Genomic DNA, 24,175 nt, shown 5'->3' on the forward strand with positions numbered 1-24,175 from the left:
TATTTTCTATGTGGGTATGAGTGATTTAGTAAGAAATAAAACTTTTTTGAATTATCAATGTATATTTATTCCCCCCCATAAAAAAATCAAAGACCCATTAAAACTTTTTGTCACTAGTAGCAAGAAGAGAAGGTCCCTAGTATTGTACTGTCTTAATTGAAGACATTATAGTATTGGCAGGGAAAAAAAATCCTATGTACATTTTTGCACCAGTTCGAAAGAATTGAAATTTCTATTTACATATTGCACAAATCATGGTAGCCTTCCTTGGTGTCGAGCCTTTTGAGAAGCCATCTGTGGCACCAGTCCTGTGATGTGCTGCCTCTTTCAATGTCAGCACTACTCTCTGGTAGCCCATACAAAATGCACATGGGCAAAATTAGGCACTTTTGGACTGGGCCATTTGCTTGGCCTTACAGAGGTTTGCTTTGCTGGGCTACAAATGGGTTTGCGGATCTTTCTCGTCTAGTTTGTTTGGCTCCTGCTTTGAGATACTGGGCGGTTCAGGACCAGGAGAGGACTCTGATTCCAGGTGCTCGACTGCTGCATAGCATATCATGGCCACCACCAGTACAGCCAGCACAATATAAAGTTTGACGCTGACTCTTAAGAACGTGCTGTAACCAAAGGCGATGACAAACCCCAGGGACTCCCACAGGCGATAATTAGCAAAGGCGGCCTCCTTGTGCTTTTCAAACAACACTCCATAGAGAGCTGTAAACAAATGGAAAGAGAAGAATTAGGCACAACTTTATGTTTGAAGCCTAAATCTGACACCCATGTAGGTCTGTAACTGTAGCAGCAGTAGCTAACCCCAGGCGCAGTGCTAGGGCTTTTTGCGCCCTAAGCAAAACACTTTCTGGCGCCCCCCCGGGCGCATGCGTCATGACGCACGCACGCCGCTGATGCCCCTGCGTCCCCTCCATTGGCGGGAGGAGCGCGGGCCATGGGGGGAGCTCGGCACCCTCCTGCCTGTGGAGGGGAGGCTTTGAGCTCCTCAGTGGCGGCGGTTGCAGTGAGTGGCGGCGGCGGCAGCAGCGCCCATAGCTGAAGGCTTCAGCTGCGGGCGCTGCCGCCACTGGGGAGCTCACAGCGTCCCCTCCGTGGGTGGGAGGGCGCTGAGCTCTCCTTTTGGCTCGCGCTCCTCCCGCCTGTGGAGACGACGCTGTGAGCTCCTCGGGGAGTGGGCAGGCGCCGGCGCCGCGGGGGTATTGCGGGGCAGGCTCGGCAGCGCCCCCTCCATTTTGGCGCCCGAGGCAATGGCCTAGTCCACCTAAATGGACGCACCGGGCCTGGCTAACCCTCTTTCTACCCAGAAAAGGTCATGCTGCAAGAAAATACATGATGGATGTCTTCTTAGGAAGCTGCTTAGGATCACACAACGTTGTAGCTTAAACCATATACTGCTGGGTTTTGAGTATACTGTGAACAGGCCCATCGCCAGGCAACAGCAGTCCAGGGACATTAAAAAACGATCTTTGTTCCTTTGTGTGGGAAATCTCTCTCCCCTTTTGGAGGGTGACACCTTCAGCTGGTGGAAGGGGCAGAGACACAAGAGCTGCGATGCTCAGAGTTCCTTGTGAAGGATTGTTAAACCACTCAGAGAATTGTAGCTCTGAGTGGAGGAAAACAGGGGCACCCTGACAACTCTCGGCACCCTTCCCTTAACAAACTGCAGCTCCCATAATTATTTGGGCGATGCCATGATTGTTTAAAGTGGTATCACAATTCTTTAAACGTATGGTGCAAATATGGCCAATGTTATCCGTGCTCTTAGCAATATCTTCAAAACAGTGCTACTTGGACCCTCACGCATGCAAACTATGAGCTCTGTTGCTGCAGGAATGAATATATGAACTAACCCATGGATGACATCAGGCAGTTTGTGTCTAAAAAAAGGAAGGGTATGGTAATATCTGCTTTCAGTTCTGGTATGTAATATACAGAGGCTGAATAACTTCCTGGGATGATCCACACATCAAATGGAAGTGCCCATGTTATAATTAAGCTGTTGAAATGCCACATTGGGGAGGCTGCTGGCTAGAACATCTGTTCTACTTTTAAGAATGCAAGGGCTGCTGGATCAGGCCAAAGGCCCATCTAATATAGCGCTACTGTTCTCATAGCAGCCAACCAGATACCCGTGAGAAGGCATTAAGCAGGACCTGAATGCAACAGCCGCTCTACTCACTTGCGATTCCCAGCAACAGCCTCTAAGAGTGAAGGCAGAACATGCTCATGCTCTAACATGTTCAGGGGTCTTTTTACATCCTGCTGAAGAGGATAATAATGGTGTTGTTCAGGGCCATGCAACTCTTTAAACAGCATAGACTCAAAGAATTGTAGAGTTGGAAGGGACCGCAAGGGGCATCTAGTCCAACCCCCTGCAATGCAGGAATCTTTTGCCCAACATGGGGCTCGAATCCACAACACAACTACTGCAAAACTCCAGCATGGAAGATGCTTGTGTGTACATAATAGTATGCTTGTGTGGAAGATGCTTGTGTGTACATAATAGTATGCTTATTATTACAGTATATACAAAGCAGCTCTTATAGAAGAACAAATGAAATAAAACAGATTTAACTTACAATACAGTGAGGTGCCAAAATATGACACACACTTTTGGATAGGTGAATCTGAAAATGTGGAGTAGGGCAAAGATTCAGGCATTTCCCATTAAAATCCTTTAGGGGGAGCCCTTGGTCAATATTAGATTCCACAACCACAAGAGATCTGGAACAGCTACTTGCTTAAACCCTGATAAGAGTTAAATTTTCAGTCTTTAGAATTCTCTTTGGAACTTTGTAATGAAACTCTGTTAAAGTAAGAGCCGAGTCATGTAACTGGTAATTAAACAGAGCAGCTCATGCCTCTCTCACTGCAGCATTCAAAGATTCATGGAAAAGTTTGCCAAAAACATAAAACGCTACATATATGCTACATAAAATGCCCCCCCCCCAAGTGATGTTACAGCATACCTGTTTTAGACCCAGGACTCAGCTACGTTAGTCAAATTACAACATTAAAAATGTGTTATAACACTGTGACACCAGATGGTGCTGTAGAGCTGAAATAACAACTCAGTGATATTTTCCATTGTGAGCTTTGCAACGGGTTTTTTTTAATAGCTGTGTAGATCTAGCCCCAGTCTTCCAACTCTTTCTGCCAAGGTGCATTCTACTCAGACATATCTCAGGAGCTTCCAGACGGGTGCTCCTCATGCACAGAAATGTTTCACAGCATCCATGTGATGTCAGCATAGAATGCCAGCCAGCATAGAATTGCTCACCCCATCACTTAATTCCAAGTTACCCTTTCTAGGGAAAATCTAATCAGTTAAAAAAAAAAGCTATTAGCAACTCCCATTTGCAACAGTCAGTTTGCAATATTATGCCCCCATCTGGAAGCACTGATAGTTACTGGAGTCTAGATAATCTGCTTTCAGTGAGACTAAGGCCACACAGTCCCATGCACACTTTCCTCAGAGTAAACCTCATTGATCCCAGTGGAACTGGCTTCCAAGTAAACTTGCATAGAGTTCTGCTTGTGCTGCCAGTCTTCCGTGATAGAAAAGGCTTACCATTGGTCTGCGTTTGCCAGATAGCATCAGCCACACCCCAGAGGGCAGGGAATACGAAGAACAGGGCAAGGTGGCTTGGGCGAGGTTTCCAGAGCAATAGTCCTATTATGCAGGCAAGGTTGAGAACTCCACCTGGAAGATGATGAAAGATTGAGAGAAAACACTATAAAGTTTCAGAAGTGGGCCATTTCAGATAGTGAGAATTATATAGAAGCACCAGGCCAAGGTCCACATTGTCCATTAGCTTCCAACAGTGGCAGCCACCCAGGTGACTTTGGAAGCAAAGAAGCAGGATCAGCAATCCTGGCTATAGTATAAAGATGAAGTAAGCAACCACCTGGGATGTCAAAATTCCAGCTACATAAATGTTTCGGAGAGCCACCAGAGTGCACAGAGGGGCAATGAGGCTGCTTAGGAGCACAGTGGCTGGGCAATGTACCCTGCCATTCAGGAAACAAATCAAGAGTCTTCTCATTCCCATTGGCCCCCAAGGTCACAGAGGTAAGGACCCGCTATCTCTTCTGCTGGTTGCCTGGAGGAAACAAACCCCGAGTCCTGGTTCAGATGACATGCTGGCTATGCCAAACCATGGCTTAGGGCACCGTGGTGTTGCAGCAGGAGGATTGCAGGCAGGAGCCACAATCTCTTCTTTGGGAACTCTCTTGCCCACCCATTCTTGCTTGGCTTGGCTTAGCCGTACAAGCCAGCCACTGCATTGTCAAGGCAAATAATTTAGTCCTGGCAAATAATGGGCACCTGTCAGCCTAATGACATGGGTGACGTAGGCAGAAAAATGCCAGCTGATTTCCTCAAGAGTGAAATTTTATCCAGGTTGTGTAGCTGGGAACATTCCTCTTAAGTCATATTAGATGTGAAGTACATTCAGTTTGGAGAATGTGCAGAGCTAGCTCATTAAAAAACAAAAAGTCCAGTGGAACATGAGAAATAGAAACCCCAAGAGACATAATTTGCCAGCAGTGCCAAGTTCACCGAATGTTTCTTCATAGCCTTCCCTCCCTCCCTGATGTTGGTCAGATCAGTGCCTTAGCAAGCGCAGCCGGTTGACTCTATAAATTATGCAACTGTCAGATCAGCACCTCCAAAAGGGTCAGGCAAATATGTACGGTAGCATATTGCTTCATGACCGCAGAAGCCATGACACCTCCCTGTTCAGGGAATGCCAGTCATTGGATGAAAGGAAGGGAGCCACCTTCTCCCCTGTCCAAGATGCTGGGATGGGATTTATTTGTGATTTGAAAGGAAAGTGGGTCGTTTCATTCTGGATCACGTGGTATAAATCAGTATGCCATGCAACCACTCCAAGAACCTCATGTGGACACACAGAAGTAAAGTTTCAGAGGAATAACAACAACAACAACAACAACAACAACAACAACAATATATTCTTTATACCCCACCCATCTGGCTGAGTCTCCCCAGCCACTCTGGAAATACAAAGGGGACCTGCAGCAAAAATCTGCTTCTGCTCAGATTTCCAACCAACCAGCCACATTATTTCCTAGGCTCCTCTATTCCATCTCCATTTTCCATTCCCTGTTCCCCCTCTTAGCCACCAGTGAGCATTCCACACCAACCGAGCATGCTCAGGGTGACATTGACTATTGTGTTCTGTTTGCACAAGGATTTCTTTGTCCTTTCCTCATGCACAATCTGTGCCCTCTCCGAATCTGCCCCGGAGGGTTTGGAGAACCCCCAGAACACATTTAGGGGGAGGAGAGGGGGGGACATTTTGTTGCACGAGAATAAATCTTTTCCTGACAGAATGTGTTTGTTAGTATTACATTGGATGCAACCCTCAGTCCTCAATGGACTGTTTTGGGGTCCCCACCCTCAATATATATATTTTTTTATCCTTCTGCAAACCAGCTCTGCTGATCCCACTTTCTTGTGTGAGAATAGTGCTGTTTTGACGGCTTCAGAACTGGCCCCCAGAGAATTGAGATTGCTATTAGTATATGTGATTCACGAGTTGAGAACCATCTTCTGCTGTGTTAGAAATGCTGAGACTTTCTCTGAAGTGACTGAGCAAACAGACATATTTGAAATTCAAATTGGTGAATACTGTTTCATTCCCAGTAATGAGGGGAGAATCCTCATCTGGACTGATCATGTTTGTAGCCAGTTCTTCATTAAATCTTGCCCCCTGCCTCTTAGTATGAGCACACCCAATTTTTCACACTAAATGAGCCCCCCCGGTCCTCCGTTAGCCTTTACATACCCATTGCAAATAGAATTTTTCTGCCAGTGAACTGGGAAATCTTCCCAAAGAGCAGGGAGCAGAGTGAATTTGCAGCCGAGAAGCAGATCATCACATAGCCGACAAAATTTATCCCAAGGGCACAGGTCACATAGGACTAGAGGAAAAGAGAAAGACACACAGGCACACATGGCATTATTATTCAACGCAGCAACGTTGATTCTGTCATCTGAGGCTTAGGACTTCGTGTCTATTTCTGAATGCTGGGTGAATATTCATACAGAGAAGATGCGATCAATAAAGCACAGCTCTGTGCCTTGCCGTAGGGCCTCCAGTTTTAATGTGTGTGCCTGCTGTGCAGTGATGGGGCCGGGGGGGGGGGGAAGGGAATAATTTCCTCATATGCCATACATGTTATCAAAAGCTGAAGCAGCGGAAGAACTGGGGATGTGTGATTTTGAAAATGGATGGACACCATTTATGTAGGGAGAGGACTTGACACACAGTGCTTCCAGGCTGCCACTATTTTGGGGTGGGATTCAATCACATACCACTGAGTTGAGGTTGGGCAACAATAATTGATTTGGAAGGTCTTGCATAACATGCCTGCTTCCCACAAAGATGGGATTTTTTGCAGTAAGGAAAGTGATGGGGAAATGCACTGGGAAGTGTGGATCTAGGACAGGCATCCCCAAACTTCGGCCCTCCAGATGTTTTGGACTACAATTCCCATCTTCCCCGACCACTGGTCCTGTTAGCTAGGGATCATGTTGTAGGCCAAAACATCTGGAGGGCCGCAGTTTGGGGATGCCTGATCTAGGATAACACTTGCTTAGATGTAACATCATAAACAAGCTGCCTGGAAGTGTCCACAAAGGAAGATGATTGCCAACCATATGAGTAACTCTTTGGCTTCCTGGACATCAGAGTATGATGCATTTAATAAGATGGAGACCACAGAAGCAATAAGCTATTACTAAAAATATGGCTTAAGACCTGCGTCATTAAAACAAAAAAAGCACCATAAGACCTGCTTGTATGCTCACTTATAGCTGCCACTAAGCTCACATTAACCTCGTATCTTTTTGATATTGTACCTGTGCATGCCCATTCGGAGTATGCAAACTGTCAGCCAGCTAGATTTGTGCGACTATAGGGCTGTTTAGGAGGCAATGCAAGGGCTACCCAAATAAGAAATGCCTCTGTGATTTGCAAGGCACCCTGGGTTGGGGGACAATATGGACATTAAATTAATAAAGCAAATCCATCAATATGGCAGGCAGAAAGATGCCTTTCTCCTCTAGGCTTGATGCCATAGACATGGCCAGCAGAGAGGAATCTGCAGAGGGGGAGGAAGAGGCAGAGGGAAATAGAAACTTGATTCTTTCACACAACGAATGTGAGGTAAGTCCTTCTCGCTTTGGAATGCTGCCTGTAAGTTTTCACAGCAGCACAGAGATGAAGGAGCAGGATGCAGGTGCTAAAGGGAGTTGGATTCAATACCTGAGGATGAGGAATTGGCTGCACCCGAGTCTCCAAGAAGCAGGAGGTGGAGCAAGTGATTAGAACAAAGGAGGACCAACAGGAAGCGAGAGCGGGCCTGGGGTATATCTGGCCTTGGGAAGGGCAGGAAGCCAGTCGAGTCAACTGGCTCCGACAGTGAGGAGTGAGCTGTAGGAAGCTCGGATTGCTGGAAGCCTGTTATTGCTAATAAACCTCAACTAGTTAAACTTCCAGGGGTGTTGTGTCTTGTGTGAGAGAAGTGACAAACCTGGCACTTGACGTCTGACCCATGGCAATTGCTCCTTATATCAATGTTTCCCCATTCAGATCCAACTGCCTCTGATCCCTGCAGCACCGAGTGGTTGTCCGCTCCCTCTTCCCCTTAGCGGGTCACATAAGTACATAACAAGTGCATCAGAAGAGCCAAAGGCCCATTTAATCCAGCATCCTGTTCTCACCCTGGCCAACCAGATGCCTATGAGAAGCCCACAAGCAGGACCCGAGTGACAACAGAACCTTTAGAAAGCATTGGAGCCACATGGGATTTATGGCACATGATTTTCATCAGGTCTCTCCGGAGGGACACAGGTGGTGCTGTGGGTTAAACCACAGAGCCTAGGGCTTGCCAATCAGAAGGTCGGCGGTTCGAATCCCTGCGACGAGGTGAGCTCCCGTTGCTTGGTCCCAGCTCCTGCCAACCTAGCAGTTCGAAAGCATGTCAAAGTGCAAGTAGATAAATAGGTACCACTACAGCGGGAAGGTAAACGGCGTTTCCGTGTGCTGCTCTGATTCGCCAGAAGCTGCTTAGTCATGCTGGCCACATGACCTGGAAGCTGTACGCCGGCTCCCTCGGCTAATAATGCGAGATGAGCGTTGCAACCCCAAAGTCGGTCACAACTGGAACTAATGGTCAGGGGTCCCTTTACCTTTACTCTGGTCCCTTGGTGCATCTACTGGTGTGTTTTGTTTGATTCCTGCTCTTCCTGGCTAATGGCATCTAAACACGTTCTTCACTGACTCCAGAGGCTTCTTGGGCGGGTTTCACGTATTCTCAGTAGGGCATCTATCTGTAGTGGGAGGTGGGACTCAAGAGTCCTGAGTGTCCCATGAACATTTCCCCATGTATTCATTGAAGAACTCAGGGTAGGCAACGTAACAACCGCATTTCGCTTGAGTTCCTACCTTGGTGTAGTCGCCAGCAAGGAATCCTTGTTCAAACCCGCTGTACATGGTCAGGGGAATCAGGAGACACTGGCGTTTATCTTTGAGATGCCGCAATGTTGCCATGAAAGTGAAGCACAAGGAAGGTGTCTCCTTTTTCTCGCCCTCTGCTTGGTCGTCTGTGATCCGATCCAGAAAAATAGCAACTAGCAACACAGCTAGCACCCCACTGCCTGGATGCATTGGAATAAGAACCAATTCCCAAAGTGACAAGCAATTCATAGATTTATTCTCAGAGCTCAGTTATGGGTTTAGAATACTCAGTCAATAAGTGTCTTTAAATTCAGCCCTAGAGGCCAAGAGAGTTTAAATAAAATTAATTGTCTGCCTTCGATATCAGGGCATCCACCATGCACAGCAATGGTGCCATTTGTGCTATGACAGCTGGAAAAACCAACTGTGCTCTTGCATAAGACAGATTTCTTACCCTTCCAGGTTAGGTCAGAGGTTAAAGAGAGATCAGCCATGGGGGCACCAGGATTGCATCTGTCAACATTGCCTCTAGATGAATTTGTTTCCAGAGCCTCTGGCTTCAGAATTAGTGACAGTCTTTTCCAAAACATATGTGAAAAGAGAAATTATACTATGGAACTGGAATGTTAGACTTTATTTCATTAACTGAGACCTGAATCACTCATAGGCAAAGATATGCCATTCAATTTAGATCTGAAATGAATATTCACGAATACGTCAAATTTGCTGAACTTTCCTGTTAAGTTATGAGTGGGAAAATTCATATTCATAATCTGAACCAACAATTTGGAAGATGAAATCTTGACCCGAAAAATTAAAATTTGAAGGCTTTGGAACTGTTGGTATTTTCTGACAGTTATAATTTTGCCTGGGGGCCTCCATCATAACCAGTCCTAGATTTTGCAGATTGAAAGCTGTCAAATACAAAAAATCACTGCATGTTGTTTATCAAATGCTGTAAGCTTTTTTAAGTGAGTTACAAGACAGCTATCAAAACAGTTAAATTATATTGCATACCATAAAATACTGTCAAAATATGATATATCACAAATGGTTTCCCAGGAAACAAAGCATAATGGCAGACAAAGGTCCATGAAATACTCTTTGCCCACCACTCATTTTCTTCCTCTGCAATGACCACCTAAAGTGAAATGTTGGAGATGATCTGGTGCGCACCTTCTATGCTATATGTTAAAGCTTTAACAGTTAACATTTTAACAGTTGTGGCTTTCCACAAAGAATCCTGGGACATGTAGTTCACTTCTGTTTACCTAGGCATTTGATGGCTAAAAGACATTGTTCCTGGCACACCTGAGATAACTGTTCTTAGAATGCTTTTTAAAAGTTTTTTAATTTATTTATTTATATGCTTGGTGCCCCAATCTCCTTTGGGAGGAAGGGAGGGATATAAATTGAAATAGCAAGCAAACAACAAACAAACAAATGGTGTCTGGAAGCACCTACCTGTGTAGATTCCCAGCAGAGTGTAGATTAAGGTATCGTGTGGTTTCTTTGTAGCCACAGTGCTGTTTGTAGCATTTACCCCCATGCAATGTTCTGCACCACAGCACAGATCTGCGTCTGAGTGTTCCACTAGACCATAGGAAAAAGAAAAGAGCAGTGGTTGTTAGCGGTCAAAATCAAGACCATAAATTCAAGCATACATCCTCAATGGATTTCAAGGTATGTTCCAAAGAACCCTGAGGTAGGTATCTCAAAATCTGACTGAGGTTCTCATCGTCAATGAGATCAGTAATGGTGGACAGCTGCTTGAGAGGCAATAATGGAACTTGTCCAGGAATCCTTTGCAACACAGAGAAATGCCATAGCCAATTGACATGGTTCCTTTAGTGGACAAATCCATGTGGAAGCAGCTGCTTGAGCAGCGGGGCATTTGATGTGCCCCATCAATGCATAACTGGTCACTCTTGTGCCCTCTGGCACTTCAAAGATCAGGACCATCTAAATTGCTCCTTGTGGTCCTATAGGTTCTGATAGTGCTGTAGGGAACTCACTTGGACTGTCACGCACAATAGTGTAAAAGCCAGATACAGCTTCAGAGGATGCTACTTCTGTTCTTTAAGCTTTGCTATTTCATACGGTATTGGTATTTTGCAGTTTCAAAGTAACTGCGCCTTTGAGTCATGATCAAATGTTTCAATCCCTTGCCAGTCTTCAAGGACGTTACCAGCATTTTCTAATCTGCTCCTTGCAGTAACTTTTGGTTGGTCAGCCAATGGAGTTTTATCCCCTTAGACTAGTTTAAGACTGCAGTTGTGGAACAGGCTCCCCCCCCGCCGCCCCATATAGTTCCGGTGACATTTAGCCCTAATCTGTCCCTTGAGGCAGCCTGCTTTTATTGTTATCCCTGGATTTGCTTTTAACTGGCCTACTCCACCTGGCCTGAGTTAACAACCACAGCCCAGTTAATCCTTTAACTCCTGTGCTGAATACACACACACACACAGAAGACAAACCCATAGAGTAGACTGAATCATTAGAAGACCTAGAACAGGGGTCCCCAGACTTACCGGACTTCGGGCCGGAGGGCAGGGGAGTGTGCGCGCAGCGGGCCGGAGGGCGGGGGATTGCGCGCCCGTGCGCACACGCACACGCTCGGAAAAAATCGCCGAAAATCGCTTGTGTGCATGCCTATGGGCCTCCCCCGACCCGGAAGTGCATCGGAAATGACCTCTTCTGGGTCGGGAGAGGCCCATACGCATGCGCACAAAGGATTTTCGGCGATTTTTTGCCGATTTTGAAGATTGCCACGCGCCGTAAGAGCGGGCGGCAGCAGCGGGCGGCGGGGGTCGTTGCGGGCCGGATTGGGAGGCCAATTGGGCCGCATCCGGCCCGGGGGCCGTAGTTTGGGGACCCCTGACCTAGAATATCAAGTTGGAAGGGACTCGAACCTCCTGCAATGCAGGAATCTCAGCTAAAGCATCCATGACAGATGGCCATCCAACCTCTGCTTAAAAACCTCCAAGGAAGGAGAGTCCACAACCATTCCACTAGACCTCTTCCCAATGCTCTAGGAAGTTGTCCACAGGAACTGCAATCTGGACACCCACACCAATAAGAAAACAATCCTTTAAGTGGGTTTAACAGTTTAGATCCTCAGATAATTGAACAGAAGGTGTTTTCCCGCCCCCGCCCCCCTGCAGCCACACTAGGGGGCATCAAGATGCCCTCCAGAGCAATATAGGTAGGTTATGGGGGGCTGCTGAAAGAACCACGCTAGGCTTTGGTTATTCCATTATCCTTAAAATTGCATCTATACTACTGTATCTGATACATTATCACAGGGTTTTTTTATAAAAAAAATAATAATGGTGAAAAAATGGTTTTACTTATCAGTAGCACTTCCAAAGGCAGATATAGGCAAGGAAGTGGTAATATCATAAAAAATGTAAGGCTGTCATCATGTAGCCCTCATTGGAGGATCTGTAGTGCCACATCAGAATCCTGGATTTTCATGAAGTCAGAGTGAAAAGGTAGTTGCAATGTGCGAGAGGAGGAAGGTGGCAGAGGTTACCAGGAGGGTGGTTTGTGCGTAAAGGCAGGGTGCACAAATGGAAGAGGTAGGATGCAAGGACATGGGAGCGAAGGGGAGAACAGGCGCAAAGCAGGACTGTAATAATAATAATAATAATAATAATAATAATAATAATAATAATAATAATATTTATACCCCGCCCCTCTGGCTGGGCTTCCCCTGCCACTCTGGGCGGCTTCCAACAAACATTAAAATACATCAAAAATCACAGATTAAAAACTTCCCTAAACAAGGCTGTAGGGATAGAGGCTGTAGAATAGAAGAGAAGCAGCTTCAGAAACGGGGCTGGTAGGGTGAATGGAGAGTTCAGCAGTGGCATGGGGTGGGATGGGCAAGCTCTAGGCAGGGTTCATATGGGGATGGATAGCAGGGGAGCTGGCAGGTGGTGTAAGCAGGGACACAGCCCCTAGTGTGTGTGTGTGTGTGTGTGTGTGTGTGTGTGTATGTAATATTTACCTTGTTTGGGAGTCTGCTCAAACACAAGGGACGATATAAGATTTCCCCATACTCCAGAGGACTGGAATATCAGAAAGAATATTCCAAAGTACTGGTTGACAATATCTTTCCCAATTTTCCCTGCTTTCCGAGCATATGCGTTTCCAGCGATGGTGAGATATGTGCACTTGGCTGACCAGAGTGGTGCTCCTCCTAGTCCCAAGATCATAGATGTGGGGATCAGTGTGTACCTGCAAAAAACCACATTATTTAGATATCTCTTTTAAGCTGCCAGCATTCTGGAAAGAGAGGCCAAAGACAGCTTGTTACATCATTAAATTCAAGATGAATTGCTCAGATGTTTACCCCTATACCAGGGGTCAGCATACTTTTTCAGCAGGGGGCTGGTCCACTGTCCCTCAGACCATGTGGGGGGCTGGACTATATTTTGAAGGGGGAAAAAACCACGAACAAATTCCCATGCCCCACAAATAACCCAGAGATGCATTTTAAATAAAAGGACACATTCTGCTCATGTAAAAACACACTGATTCCTGGACCGTCTGCGGGCTGGATTTATGGTAAAAGGCGATTGGGCTGGATCTGGCCCCAGGCCTTAGTTTGCCTACCCATGCCCTATACTATAAGGAGACATATTCATGTGATACAAGATCTACAAGGAACTAGATGGTATTGAAGGTTCGCTGCTAACTCCCGGCCTATCATATTCTAAGCAATATTCAGAATTCATGTTTGGCTAATGCATGATAGATGGAGACCTCCATATGCATTGGACTTTTCACCAGGAAGTTTTTTCCCAGGTCTAGGAGGCGGGGCATAATTGTGTCTCAGGTTCGTTTCAAGTTAGGTGGGGGTGGGGGATTGAAATAAGCTCATTCATGTAGCTCTCAATAGAGTGATTTGGGGGAAAAACACAACATTAAAGCTTCACCCATATACCCATTTAGCTGGGAGTAGATTCAATGGGACATACTTCTGAGAAAACATGTCCAGGATTGCACTGCAAGTTGTGGTAGAAAGGTAATTGCATCCACTGCGAATCCTCATAATATACCGTATATTCCGGCGTATAAGATGACCCCCCACTTTTCCAGTTAAAATATAGAGTTTGGGATATACTCGCCGTATTAATAAAATGACCCGGCGTATAAGACGACTCCTGACTTTTGAAAAGATTTTCCTGGGTTAAAAAGTAGTCTTATACGCAGGAATATACTGTATTTGTGATGGAAATGGGCAAGAAAAAGCAGGTTTGAGTACCAGAAAAGGAAGTTCCAGGGTTGAGTGCCCATTATGGAGTTCCAGAAAAAACCCAAAAACCATTTAATAGGCATTGAGCTTAGAGAAATGGCAAAACATTGTGGACATCTCGGAGAACCAACCAATTGGGAGTCAAATGAGATGTGGCAGGAGCCATAACTGGTGTTCCTTATGTCTTTGCAGTGATGCCACAGTCATTCTATGGACAAAAGTCTGTCTGTTTACTCAGTATCTGAACCTTTCTGCATTGGAGTTTGTATGTGGGCTGCTGATGGAAGTAGACCAGGGTCCCCAAATATATGGCAGATCTAATCAGAAGTAGGCTAGCAGCATTACCAGCTGGCGTAGAAGTTTCCCAAAGAGTATGTGATGTAGCAGCACATGGATCCCACAATGGTCCACTTGCACCCCAGCTTCTTAATGAGGATTGGTGGGAGAAACATGGAGGAGAGGATAAGGGCTGCATAGACAACACTCAGAGAGGCAACGCCCAGGCCTTCTTGAGAGTGGAGGCTGCTCTATAGAGATAAAATGAATTGGAATCAAAAACGTTGCAATAAATGAGGGGACTTTGACTGACCATGGTGGGTGGGAGAGAGAGAGAAGTCAGCAAGTCCTTAAGACCAGGACTTAAGTGGAGCATTTGGAAGCACCAACACTGCAAAGGACAATGGAAATACTGAGTATAATATGGAGAGCAAGAGAGACATGCACGACACCTTGAGCTCATTGGAGGAAGAAGGGTCAGAAATAAATGCAACAACAACAGCACAGAATATTAAAATACAGTAAGTTAAAAACAATTTTTATAACAAATGTCTAACGGGGACATGACAGAAGTCTATACACTGATGCATGGTGTCAAAGAAGTTGATAGGAGGGAGAAAGTTTTCTCCTTCTCTCATAATATCAGAGTTCAGAGTCTTCTAGCTCCGGCTGGTAGGAGGTTCAGGAGAGACAAAAGAAATGCATAATTTGATAATGCAGTTCACTGCTAGGAGGAGTGATGGCCACTAGCTTAAAAGAGAACTAGGCAAAATCATGGAGACATTGTCTCCCAATGGCTATTAGCCATGATGATGATATTGAACTTTCATGTTCAAAGACCACATGCCACTGAAGACTAGTTGCTAGGAAGCAAAAGTGGAAGAGGGCTGTTGACTTCCGTAGGTCTCTATGGTGCTAGACTAGACAGACCCTTAACCTGATCCAGAAGTTTGTGTGATCTCCAGGGATTTCTCTTCTGTTATGGAAGACCCATGCTACCTTTCACTGGGCTAGCATCCCTGTTGCATTATATCCCCACAGATCGTCTTCAAAGATACCCCCTTAAAATGTAATACACTCCATGACAAGGTCCACCTACCTGCAAGCTCTGGAGCCCTCCATAAGCAGTAAATAGAAACAAGAATCCAACTGAAACCACAATAATATTCTTCAGATGCTTCTCCATTTTCGGGTCACACAAGATTTGTTGACTGAAAGGTTTCAGGTGTTCACTGAATCATTCCAGATGGGGAATCCCGGGAAGGGGGAGAAATGACAGCCAAGCAACAACTTTGCTTCTCCTGTAATGCAAAAATGTCAAGTCAACCATCTGGGCAAAAGCCAATGAACTTTACCTTCTCCAGCATTGAAAATGCCTTAGGAACTTGTTACTTATTCACTTGTTCTGTTAGACGAAAAGGGCTTTACAGTTGACTTGATCATTATCTGCATAATTTGTGCCCTTTAACACCCAGTTACAAAGTGTGTTTCAGTAGCAACAGCGTTTTTCATATTGCTCTTTCGCAACGTAACAGTGGGAAGAGCTGGCTCAGAGGAATGAAAGCCTTTTGAGTAGCGTGTGGGTGGGATACAGTTACAGGTTAGCCATAAAGAGAAGTGACTGAAAGGTCAATTGGGAGGCCTGATCGCTTGATTGCTTACAAGGGAGGTATCGTCCCTATTAATAATCCAGAATCTTAATATGACAGGTTAACAGGGCACTGTCATTCCTTCTGGGCAACAACTGCTGCAGATTCACTGCATGCAAAAATAAGGATGGTCCATGAAATCATAATCTATCTCCCTCTCCTGCAACTAGGGGCAGGTCAGTTTCAATTCCTCACTATTTCTCACTTTTCCAATCTTAAATTCAGTTCTCCACTTTTCTAGATCAGTTTGAGATTATTTTTATTATTTAAAAATAAAAACTCTCATGAAAATCCATCGGCATTTTAGTGCACATTTCTTCCAATGCACAGTTTTGCTAAGCCATTTTATGTACAATGAATGTTTGTATGTTGTTTTCACTAATATATGTGTTTTATACTCACTATGCCCTAGTATGTGCATTTTTGTACAGTGGTACCTCAGGTTACAGATGCTTCAGATTACAGACACTTCAGGTTACAGACTCCGCCAACCCAGAAATAGTACCTTGGGTTAAGAACTTTGCTTCAGGATGAGAACAGAAATTGTGTGGCAGCGGCCCAGTGGCAGTGGGAGGCCCCATTAGTTAAAGTGGTACCTCAGGTTAAGAATAGTTCCAGGTTAAGAACAGACCTTCAGAATGAATTAAGTTCTTAACCCAAGTTACCACTGTACATAATACTTGGCTGGAGAAAGACAATGCAAAATTTTGAGAAGTGTGATTTTTGAAGGATGCCTGTGTTTTATTTCCCGTATTGTTTTGAAAAGTGCCTTTAAACGGCTGATCGCCGAATAATTGATGCTTTTGAATTATGGTGCTGGAGGAGACTCTTGAGAATCCCATGGACTGCAAGAAGATCAAACCTATCCATTCTGAAGGAAATCAGCCCTGAGTGCTCCCTGGAAGGACAGATCGTGAAGCTGAGGCTCCAATACTTTGGCCACCTCATGAGAAGAGAAGACTCCCTGGAAAAGACCCTGATGTTGGGAAAGATTGAGGGCACTAGGAGAAGGGGACGACAGAGGATGAGATGGTTGGACAGTGTTCTCGAAGCTACGAACATGAGTCTGACCAAACTGTGGGAGGCAGTGGAAGACAGGCGTGCCTGGCGTGCTATGGTCCATGGGGTCACGAAGAGTCGGACACGACTAAACGACTAAACAACAAACCTTTAAACGTGAACTGGATGAAAATTATTCCCTGTTTTTTGGGGGAAGCCATGTGCTTTCAATGTATGGCACATGGTGTGTGTGAAAGTTATTCATTGGGAAGAGGCCCCCCTCCAGTGCCATGCCCTCCATTTTTGGTGTTCAGACTTCAGGTGCTGCTGCTTATTAAGCCAAAATGACACAACACACACACACACACACGCACACACACACAGTATTTTTAGGCTAGGGGAAAAATTTTGAGGCCTGCAGAAGTACAAAAAATATTTAGGGAGGAACAACCCAAAGTGGGGGACCCCCCCCAACAGCCTACTAGAGCAGGCATAGGCAAACTCGGTCCTCCAGATGTTTTGGGACTACAATTCACATCATCCCTAGCTAACAGGACCAGTGGTCAGGGATGATGGGAGTTGTAGTCCTAAAACATCTGGAAGGCTGAGTTTGCCTATGTCTGCACTGGAGACTGTATGCTCATTGGCTTTGGAATGCTGTCTGTTTTGGGGGGTCCAGCAGGGCAGATGAAAGATTTGTGGGGAGGGACAATGGAATGGAGGGGCTGGAAACTCGACAAGGAAGTGCTGTACCTCACACTGCAACATTTTGTTGTAGGCTCCACTTGTTCGTTCGGAACTATGTGTTCCACTGTTCAATCTTCTAAAGGAACAATGTTTGTAAACAGTGGCACCAAAAAAGGCTATGAAATGGAAGGAATAGCAGTTCTGCCCACTTTATGCACTGGATAAAGTGGCCCCAAGCCCGCAAACAACTATGCTGCAATAAATTGACTAAGTGTTTAAAGTGCCACAGGACTTTTGGGCTGCTCTTGCAGCAACAGACTGGCAGGAATTTCCTATCAAGGTAGAATCTCCTTGGGGAATATCATGTGGGCAGCCAATGAAATAGCCACTAGAGGGCAGCACGGTGTTGCTTTTCAGCAATGCAGGCTGAAGGGTATAAATCAGCCTTTGCTCGAATATTTGAGATTCCGAGATGAGGGAGGACTCCGGAGTTTCCTTTGGTTGTAACTGCACTGAACCAAACAGACTGAAACCAGCTTTCCAACAAAAGGATATCCTGTTAATACATCGTTAAAGTGACTTGACATGGGGCTCCCCACAGGCTTGTCATTGGCCACTGTGAGAACAGGATGCTGGGCTAAATGGGCTTATGGCTCCTGAAGTTAGGTCCTACATAAGAGTTTTTAATCTGCTTTTTCAGGGATAGGCACCCTCAGACCTGGGAGCCAAATGCAGACCTCTTGGCCTAGCTCTAGGGACTCTGCCAAGCAGCCTGGCCACACCCCTCACTGGCCCTCCTCTGACCCTTTTTTCATGATTTTGTCAGGCTGGCATGTGTGCTTGAACCATGGTAATACCTCTTGCTTGCCTGGATGAAGAATGGAGTCCGGTGTAGGTCTGATTACACCACTTTCTTTTCTTGTTTTGTGTATATAATTTTTATTAGTTTTCCATTTAATAATATATAATCATATCATTGTTATCCACTTTACCTCCATGGCTCTTTAGAGCCCACTGACTTCCTTCCCTTCCGCCTTATGGCTTTCAAAAGCAACCTTTATATCATTGCATTTTTTTACATTTTCCAATTCTAATTTCACTCATTATGAAAAAAAAACACATTAAAATTTAAGTTAAAATAAAGAGGGAGAAAATTTCTCATTACTAGTCTTCAGACAACCCTGCTAGTAGTGTTGTTAATTGCTTACAGTAATCTTTCAAATACCATATGAATTTAGAATCATAGAATCATAGAGTTGGAAGAGACCACAAGGGCCATCCAGTCCAACCCCCTGCCAAGCAGGAAACACCATCAAAGCATTCCTGACAGATGGCTGTCAAGCCTCTGCTTAAAGACCTCCAAAGAAGGAGACTCCACCACACTCCTTGGTAGCAAATTCCACTGTCGAACAGCTCTTACTGTCAGGAAGTTCTTCCTAATGTTTAGGTGGAATCTTCTTTCTTGTAGTTTGAATCCGTTGCTCCGTGTCTGCTTCTCTGGAGCAGCAGAAAACAACCTTTCTCCCTCCTCTATATGACATCCTTTTATATATTTGAACATGGCTATCATATCACCCCTTAACCTTCTCTTCTCCAAGCCAAGCTAAACATACCCAGCTCCCTAAGCCGTTCCTAAGCCATTCCTCATTTGCTCCAGTCCTTTTGCAATACTTGATAATGCTGATTTTGGATTTTTCCTGTCAGCTTCACCAGTTCCACAAAGTCCATCATTCTCATCTGCCACTCTTCTTTGTTTGATAGTTCTTGTTTCCATTTTTGGGCTAAAAGAATTCTTGCCACTGTTGTTGCATACATAAACAGTGCTTTGTCTTCCCTTGGTATCTCTTCACCCACTATACGCAATAAAAAGGCCATGCTCAACGCTGGTATGTGGCTCCTGGCAGATTGTGCACTGAGGAATGCGCCCCTCAGATTAAAGAAAGGCTATAACCCCTTACACAATGTGGTTCATTTGGAGAATGGGAAGGCTCAAACTAATCCCCATCACTCAGGCAACCTGACTCTACATACAGATAGCAGAAGTGCAGCCCTGCAGGGTGCATGATTTGCAATAAAAGGTATGCATGTGTGGAGGGGAGAACACAATGCTTAATGGTCTGAGCAACACCACATTGCAAGGAAAATCAGGGAAGGAGGAGGCATCCAGCAGTTGTTGTTTAAAAAACAATTTCAATGCTTGGAAGGTGCAAATGACTTTGCAGACTCTTTGCAACAAGGTGATCTCTCACTGATATTTTTATTCATTATCTTATTCACAGATGGAGAGCCTGGGGTCCTTCAGAGGCCATTGGACTCCAACTCTCAGCAGCCCCAGCCAATATTCAGGGATAGTGGGAGTTTCAGTCCAGCAACATATGGAGAGCCACAGATTCCCCAGCCTTGTTCTAACTGTTGTCAAAGTGGGCCTCCATGGTACGGACATTGGTTGTGGGAAGCGCATGCACCCATTGGGCATTTGTTTCTCAGGTGCATAATTTAGCCGTGTGCAAAAACGGGAGCAGTTCTTACCATGCACAGAGTAGACAGGTGAGAGAATGTAAAACATAGGAGGAAAGCACACTCCCAGGTCAAGCACCAATCCAGGCAAGGCCAGACAACTTAGAGATCCTTCCTGCACCAGTGGTCGTCCAAATACTCAAAAGTGCTTGAAAAACAGTTCACCAAATGGCCACAAAGTGTCCCGAATCTTCCTCTGGAATGTGAAAATGAGCTCATGCTCGGGGCAGGGCAGACTTTAGGGAGCTGGTATTGTATTACATTCCATCAAAGTGAGGCATAAACTGTGATGGACAATTCCCAGAGATTCCCCAGGTGGGTGACATCTCTGACCCTTTGGGCTGATACCGGTGGAATGAATCAGTTTATCCTCTCGAAATGCTCACAAAACCATGGCAGTCAAATTCCACAGTGTAGATCAGAGTCTTAGAGTCTCTGCTGCTTCCCAGGACATGAAAGCTCCCCCGCCCTCCGTCAGCCCTGTTGGGCAGCTGATTTGAGATCAGTATGGCTTGCTCCATATCTCTGTCCAGGGAATGGATTTTCCAACTCCCCATGAGTCAGTTCCTTCTTAGGAATGTGCAGCGTCTATTCCACAGAAATCTGATAGGGCTGGCATTTATTGATTTTTTTAAGTTTGTACCAAGCTGTGAACATGTTCCATAGGCCTGCTACTTATCAATCTTGACACCCTTTCATTCTTTCTGTCAGGGCACCTAAGATTAGGTTCCCTCCTAAGAACCAAACAGGCGTTCTGTTTCAGTCTCAGGTCTTACATACATAGGGAATTCAAAAAATGTCCCACTAAAAGCTCTCATACCAAGAGAGTGTAGAAGTGAGAGGAAAAGAGAGAAGCCATCAAGATGAACGATCCCAAAATCAAGGAAGCTCATCTTCGCTTAGATTTTTATTTTATAGGAATGTGACGGAGTCCCAATTCCCCCTAAGATCCAGCTTTCCTTTTTATAGTCTTATTTGAAAGATTTCACAATTGTGTTGTTGCGCTTCCATTCTTTACGTGATCGTAGTGGTCGCATCAGCAGCTGTTAGGGTTGTTTCCAATGCTGCCGTCTTGCTAGCGCAGCTGATTTCTGCATGCAGAATCTCATTCCTGCATTGCAGAGGGTTGGACTAGATGGCCCTTGGGTTCCTTCCAACTCCAAAGTCCTACAATTCTATGATGTAGTAATCTTCTTTTCTGCGGTGCTCACTTCAGACTTCATTTCTTTTTACCTTCTGGAAAGATTGTGGAAGCATGTAGACATTAGCTGGACTCAGTGCGACTTTGGAGTGGCCACAGCTCCAAGGCAATAATTTTGATCAAAGGCAGAGACCTATCTGATATGAAAGTCTATCGTTCCCAGAGCAAGCGCTTACTTTGAAAAGGGCTACGTGACTCAAGACAATCACATGACCCCAGTTCATGTATCAGGAGAGGAAACCGCAAGCTTGTGTCAAAACAATGTCATCTTCTATTCATAATCTTACCCTGGCATTCATTCAACCACAGGGTGAGAGATTGCTCTCATTGGTGAGTTGCACAACCAGTCTTCTTCACTCCTTCGCCCTCTCCATCTCTGTGTTGCTGTGGTTTTATACTTACTCTTCTCTCGCCCCCTCAAAGAGCTAATTATGAATGGTTGTTCCTTTACTGGTGTGCTTATTCTTGGAACACTTTGTCCAGAGTTGTGCCACACTCATGATGCATACAGGCTGCTGTGCCAATTTCCCTGATAACTGTGTGCCTTGGAAAAGAGGAAGAAGGGTGCTATGTTTTTCCTGCTCCAGGAGAAAATGGAAATGTTTGCAAGGTGGAGATTTGGGCGCAGTTAGGTTTGATCTGTGTCTGCTTTCTGGAGTCAGGCTCTCTCCCCCCCCCCAATACCCTTTGAAAAGCACCCTTAAAATAGGTGTCTAAAAAATAAGTGCAGCCGAACTCTGCAAGGGTCACTGAGGAGTCTCACAAGCTGGCGTGTTTTCTCTCTGACATGTTTGTGTATTCAGCTTTCATCTACAATGTTTTATTTGATGCTTTAGGTTGTAAATTGCTTTGAGGATTTTAAATATATATATGTGTATAAAGCTGTATATAAGTGATTAAAATAAATCAAATCAATTATGTTGGTAAGTCCATCATGGCAGCCAGCAAAACCAACCAGAACGGCTCTTGAGATAAGCTAAAATGGACTGGGGAGGGGGGAATGGATCCAGAAAAACCAGCCATCTGGAAAGTACCCTCTCATCTTCCTCCAAACGTAAGATGAGTCCTGCTGGACTGGGGCAAAGTCCCATCTACTCCAGCATCCTCTTCTCAGAAGGGCCAGTCAGATACTTGTAGGAAGTCCACAAGCAGGACCTGAAGGCAATAGGTCTCTCCCCACCTGAGTTTCCAGCACCTGGTCCTCAGAGGCACACTGACTCAGACAGTAAAGTAAAGTACAACCAACACCATTAGTAGCCATTGATAGCCTTATCCCCCATGAATTTGTCTTTTTAAGCCATCTAGTTTAGCCATACAGCATATGAAATCCAACCCTCACTCCCCTTATTCCGTCCCACCTCCCATTTGAGTGTTCTGTTCTGCAGTAGCAGCAGCCTTCCTAAAGTTCTCAAGCCTAGAAGTGCCTATTCCGGCTGGCAATTGCTCTCCAGGGTTTAAAGCAGGAATCTTATCTAGCTCTGCTTCCTGATCCTTTTACCTTGGGATGCTCCAGATATTAAACCCAGGATCTTCTGCATGCCACCATGTGATCTGTCACCAACCAATGGGTCTCTTTAGTGAGGGGAAGACATAGTTCTGTGGCAGACCCCATGTAAGCGGAGCCTGATTTCCACCTAGGGCAGAGCCTGAAGGGCCTGCAATATCTTGCACACACTAAACAGCAGGAAGAACCCTCGGGTTTTCTTTCCTTCTCCCCCATTCCAGTGTATTCAATATGAGTTACCTTTGGAAAGCCTTCTCGCTAACTGCAGTCACAGCCGTGATGGTGGGACTCCCAGGATGGTGTCTCAAGAACCTGCCTTTCTCAGGATTTGGCAGCACCTGTTCTTCTGAGGCTCAGCACTGCCATCTCCTAGGTCACCCAAAAGCAAAAGGCCGCTTCAGGGACATCCGCCAGTCTCTCGCAAACTGCATTGCATAACTTCATTTTGCATTTTTCCTTTAGCTGGAAACGCCTTGTGAGACTCTCAGTTCCTGGTGCACACCCACAAGGAGAAGAGCAAGAACACTGCGTGTGTCACTTGCAATGTCCACATCCTTCTTTCATGATCTATATATGTCACAGGCTGCAGGATCAAAGAAGGACCATGGAACAAAATGGCTTGGTTCTGGGAGAAAGGTAATGCATCTGATAAACCTTACCTTTTCTTCCTCTTCCACCCAGTAGCTTGCTAAGGGTTTGCCAACACAAGGGTGAAGATGCCATGATATGCAGGCTGCCTCACAAAAACCAGAAGTTTAGTGGGCTCTGTAACCAACCCACACATCTTTGCTATAGGAGTGTATAGCCTTGGCCCATGACTCTGTTAACAGAAGACAAGAGCATCAGCCACCCCTTGATACAGTGGTTTTATTATTATTATTTACAGTAGTGATGCCCTCCCCTCCCAATTAACATATTGTTACAGGCCACCCCAATCTCTGGTGTGAGATTCCAGGGGTCTTGGCACTCAACCAGGGTTTATGTTTCCTTTGGAAAAATGAGGCACAGCAGAGACTGAAGTGTCTTTATGAAATATGGTTTATTTACACATGAACCTACTGTGGAGAGAGTTCAGAGCATTCACATCTCAAGAAGGTCTTGCTTCCTTTAGGAATGGATTCCAGGGCACCATCTCTGTGTCTCTTCCCCAGCTTATCTTAGCTTGCCTGAAGTTTTGTCCATTTCCTGCTTCTTCTTCCCGGAACTTCTTCCAAACGCAAGTCCCCCTTTTGTTTACATCATCACCTACTGTCACCCTGGCAACCCCTGTTTCCGAAGCCTGTTGCAAAAAAGCACTTTCCCCTGTTGTTTACCACAGGCAACAGCCTTCTTTATGGTCTAGCTCTCACTTCCATACATCAGTACTGGGAAAACCATAGCTTTAACTATACAGACCTTTGTCGGCAAGGTGATGTCTCTGCTTTTTAAGATGCTGTCTAGGTTTGTCATTGCTTTCCCCCCAAGAAGCAGGCGTCTTTTAATTTCATGATTGCTGTCACCATCTGCAGTGATCATGGAACCTTCATGAGGTAATCTCCATGATGAGGTAATCATGGTGATTACCTCATGAGGAAACTGGTT

General features: G+C 45.3%; 1 protein-coding gene across 5 annotated transcripts; it reads right to left on the reverse strand.

Annotated features, from left to right (window-relative positions):
• Positions 1 to 42: 42 nt before the first annotated feature.
• UNC93A (unc-93 homolog A) lies at positions 43 to 22,981 on the reverse strand. Of its 5 annotated transcripts, none has more exons than XM_035108562.3 (9): positions 22,835 to 22,981; positions 15,137 to 15,338; positions 14,107 to 14,288; positions 12,511 to 12,740; positions 9,963 to 10,091; positions 8,487 to 8,698; positions 5,823 to 5,958; positions 3,584 to 3,715; positions 43 to 714 (listed from the first exon to the last, which is right to left on the reverse strand). In XM_035108562.3, the coding sequence occupies exons 2-9, from the start codon at positions 15,221 to 15,223 to the stop codon at positions 437 to 439; spliced, it is 1,386 nt and encodes a 461-aa protein (XP_034964453.1). In that variant the 5' UTR covers positions 15,224 to 15,338; positions 22,835 to 22,981; the 3' UTR covers positions 43 to 436. The 5 variants fall into 5 exon arrangements, with proteins under 5 accessions (XP_034964453.1, XP_088522474.1, XP_034964454.1 ...); XM_088666348.1 differs by lacking the exon at positions 22,835 to 22,981 and adding an exon at positions 2,192 to 2,274 and having other exon boundaries at positions 15,137 to 15,555; XM_035108563.3 differs by lacking the exon at positions 22,835 to 22,981 and having other exon boundaries at positions 14,107 to 14,283; positions 15,137 to 15,553.
• Positions 22,982 to 24,175: the final 1,194 nt, after the last annotated feature.

The sequence above is a fragment of the Zootoca vivipara genome, chromosome 3 (genome assembly GCF_965207765.1).
Source record: "Zootoca vivipara chromosome 3, rZooViv2.hap1.1, whole genome shotgun sequence".
Classification (NCBI taxonomy): Eukaryota; Metazoa; Chordata; class Lepidosauria; order Squamata; family Lacertidae; genus Zootoca; species Zootoca vivipara.

Excerpts from the sequence above, each read along its gene's own strand:
- UNC93A (XM_035108562.3), bottom strand. The coding sequence starts at position 15,223 with ATGGAGAAGCATCTGAAGAATATTATTGTGGTTTCAGTTGGATTCTTG. Across the intron at positions 12,741-14,106 it reads GGAAACTTCTACGCCAGCTG|GTACACACTGATCCCCACAT; the intron begins GTAATGCTGCTA and ends GGTTTTTTGCAG. Across the intron at positions 3,716-5,822 it reads AAAAATTCTATTTGCAATGG|GTGGAGTTCTCAACCTTGCC; the intron begins GTATGTAAAGGC and ends ATCATCTTCCAG.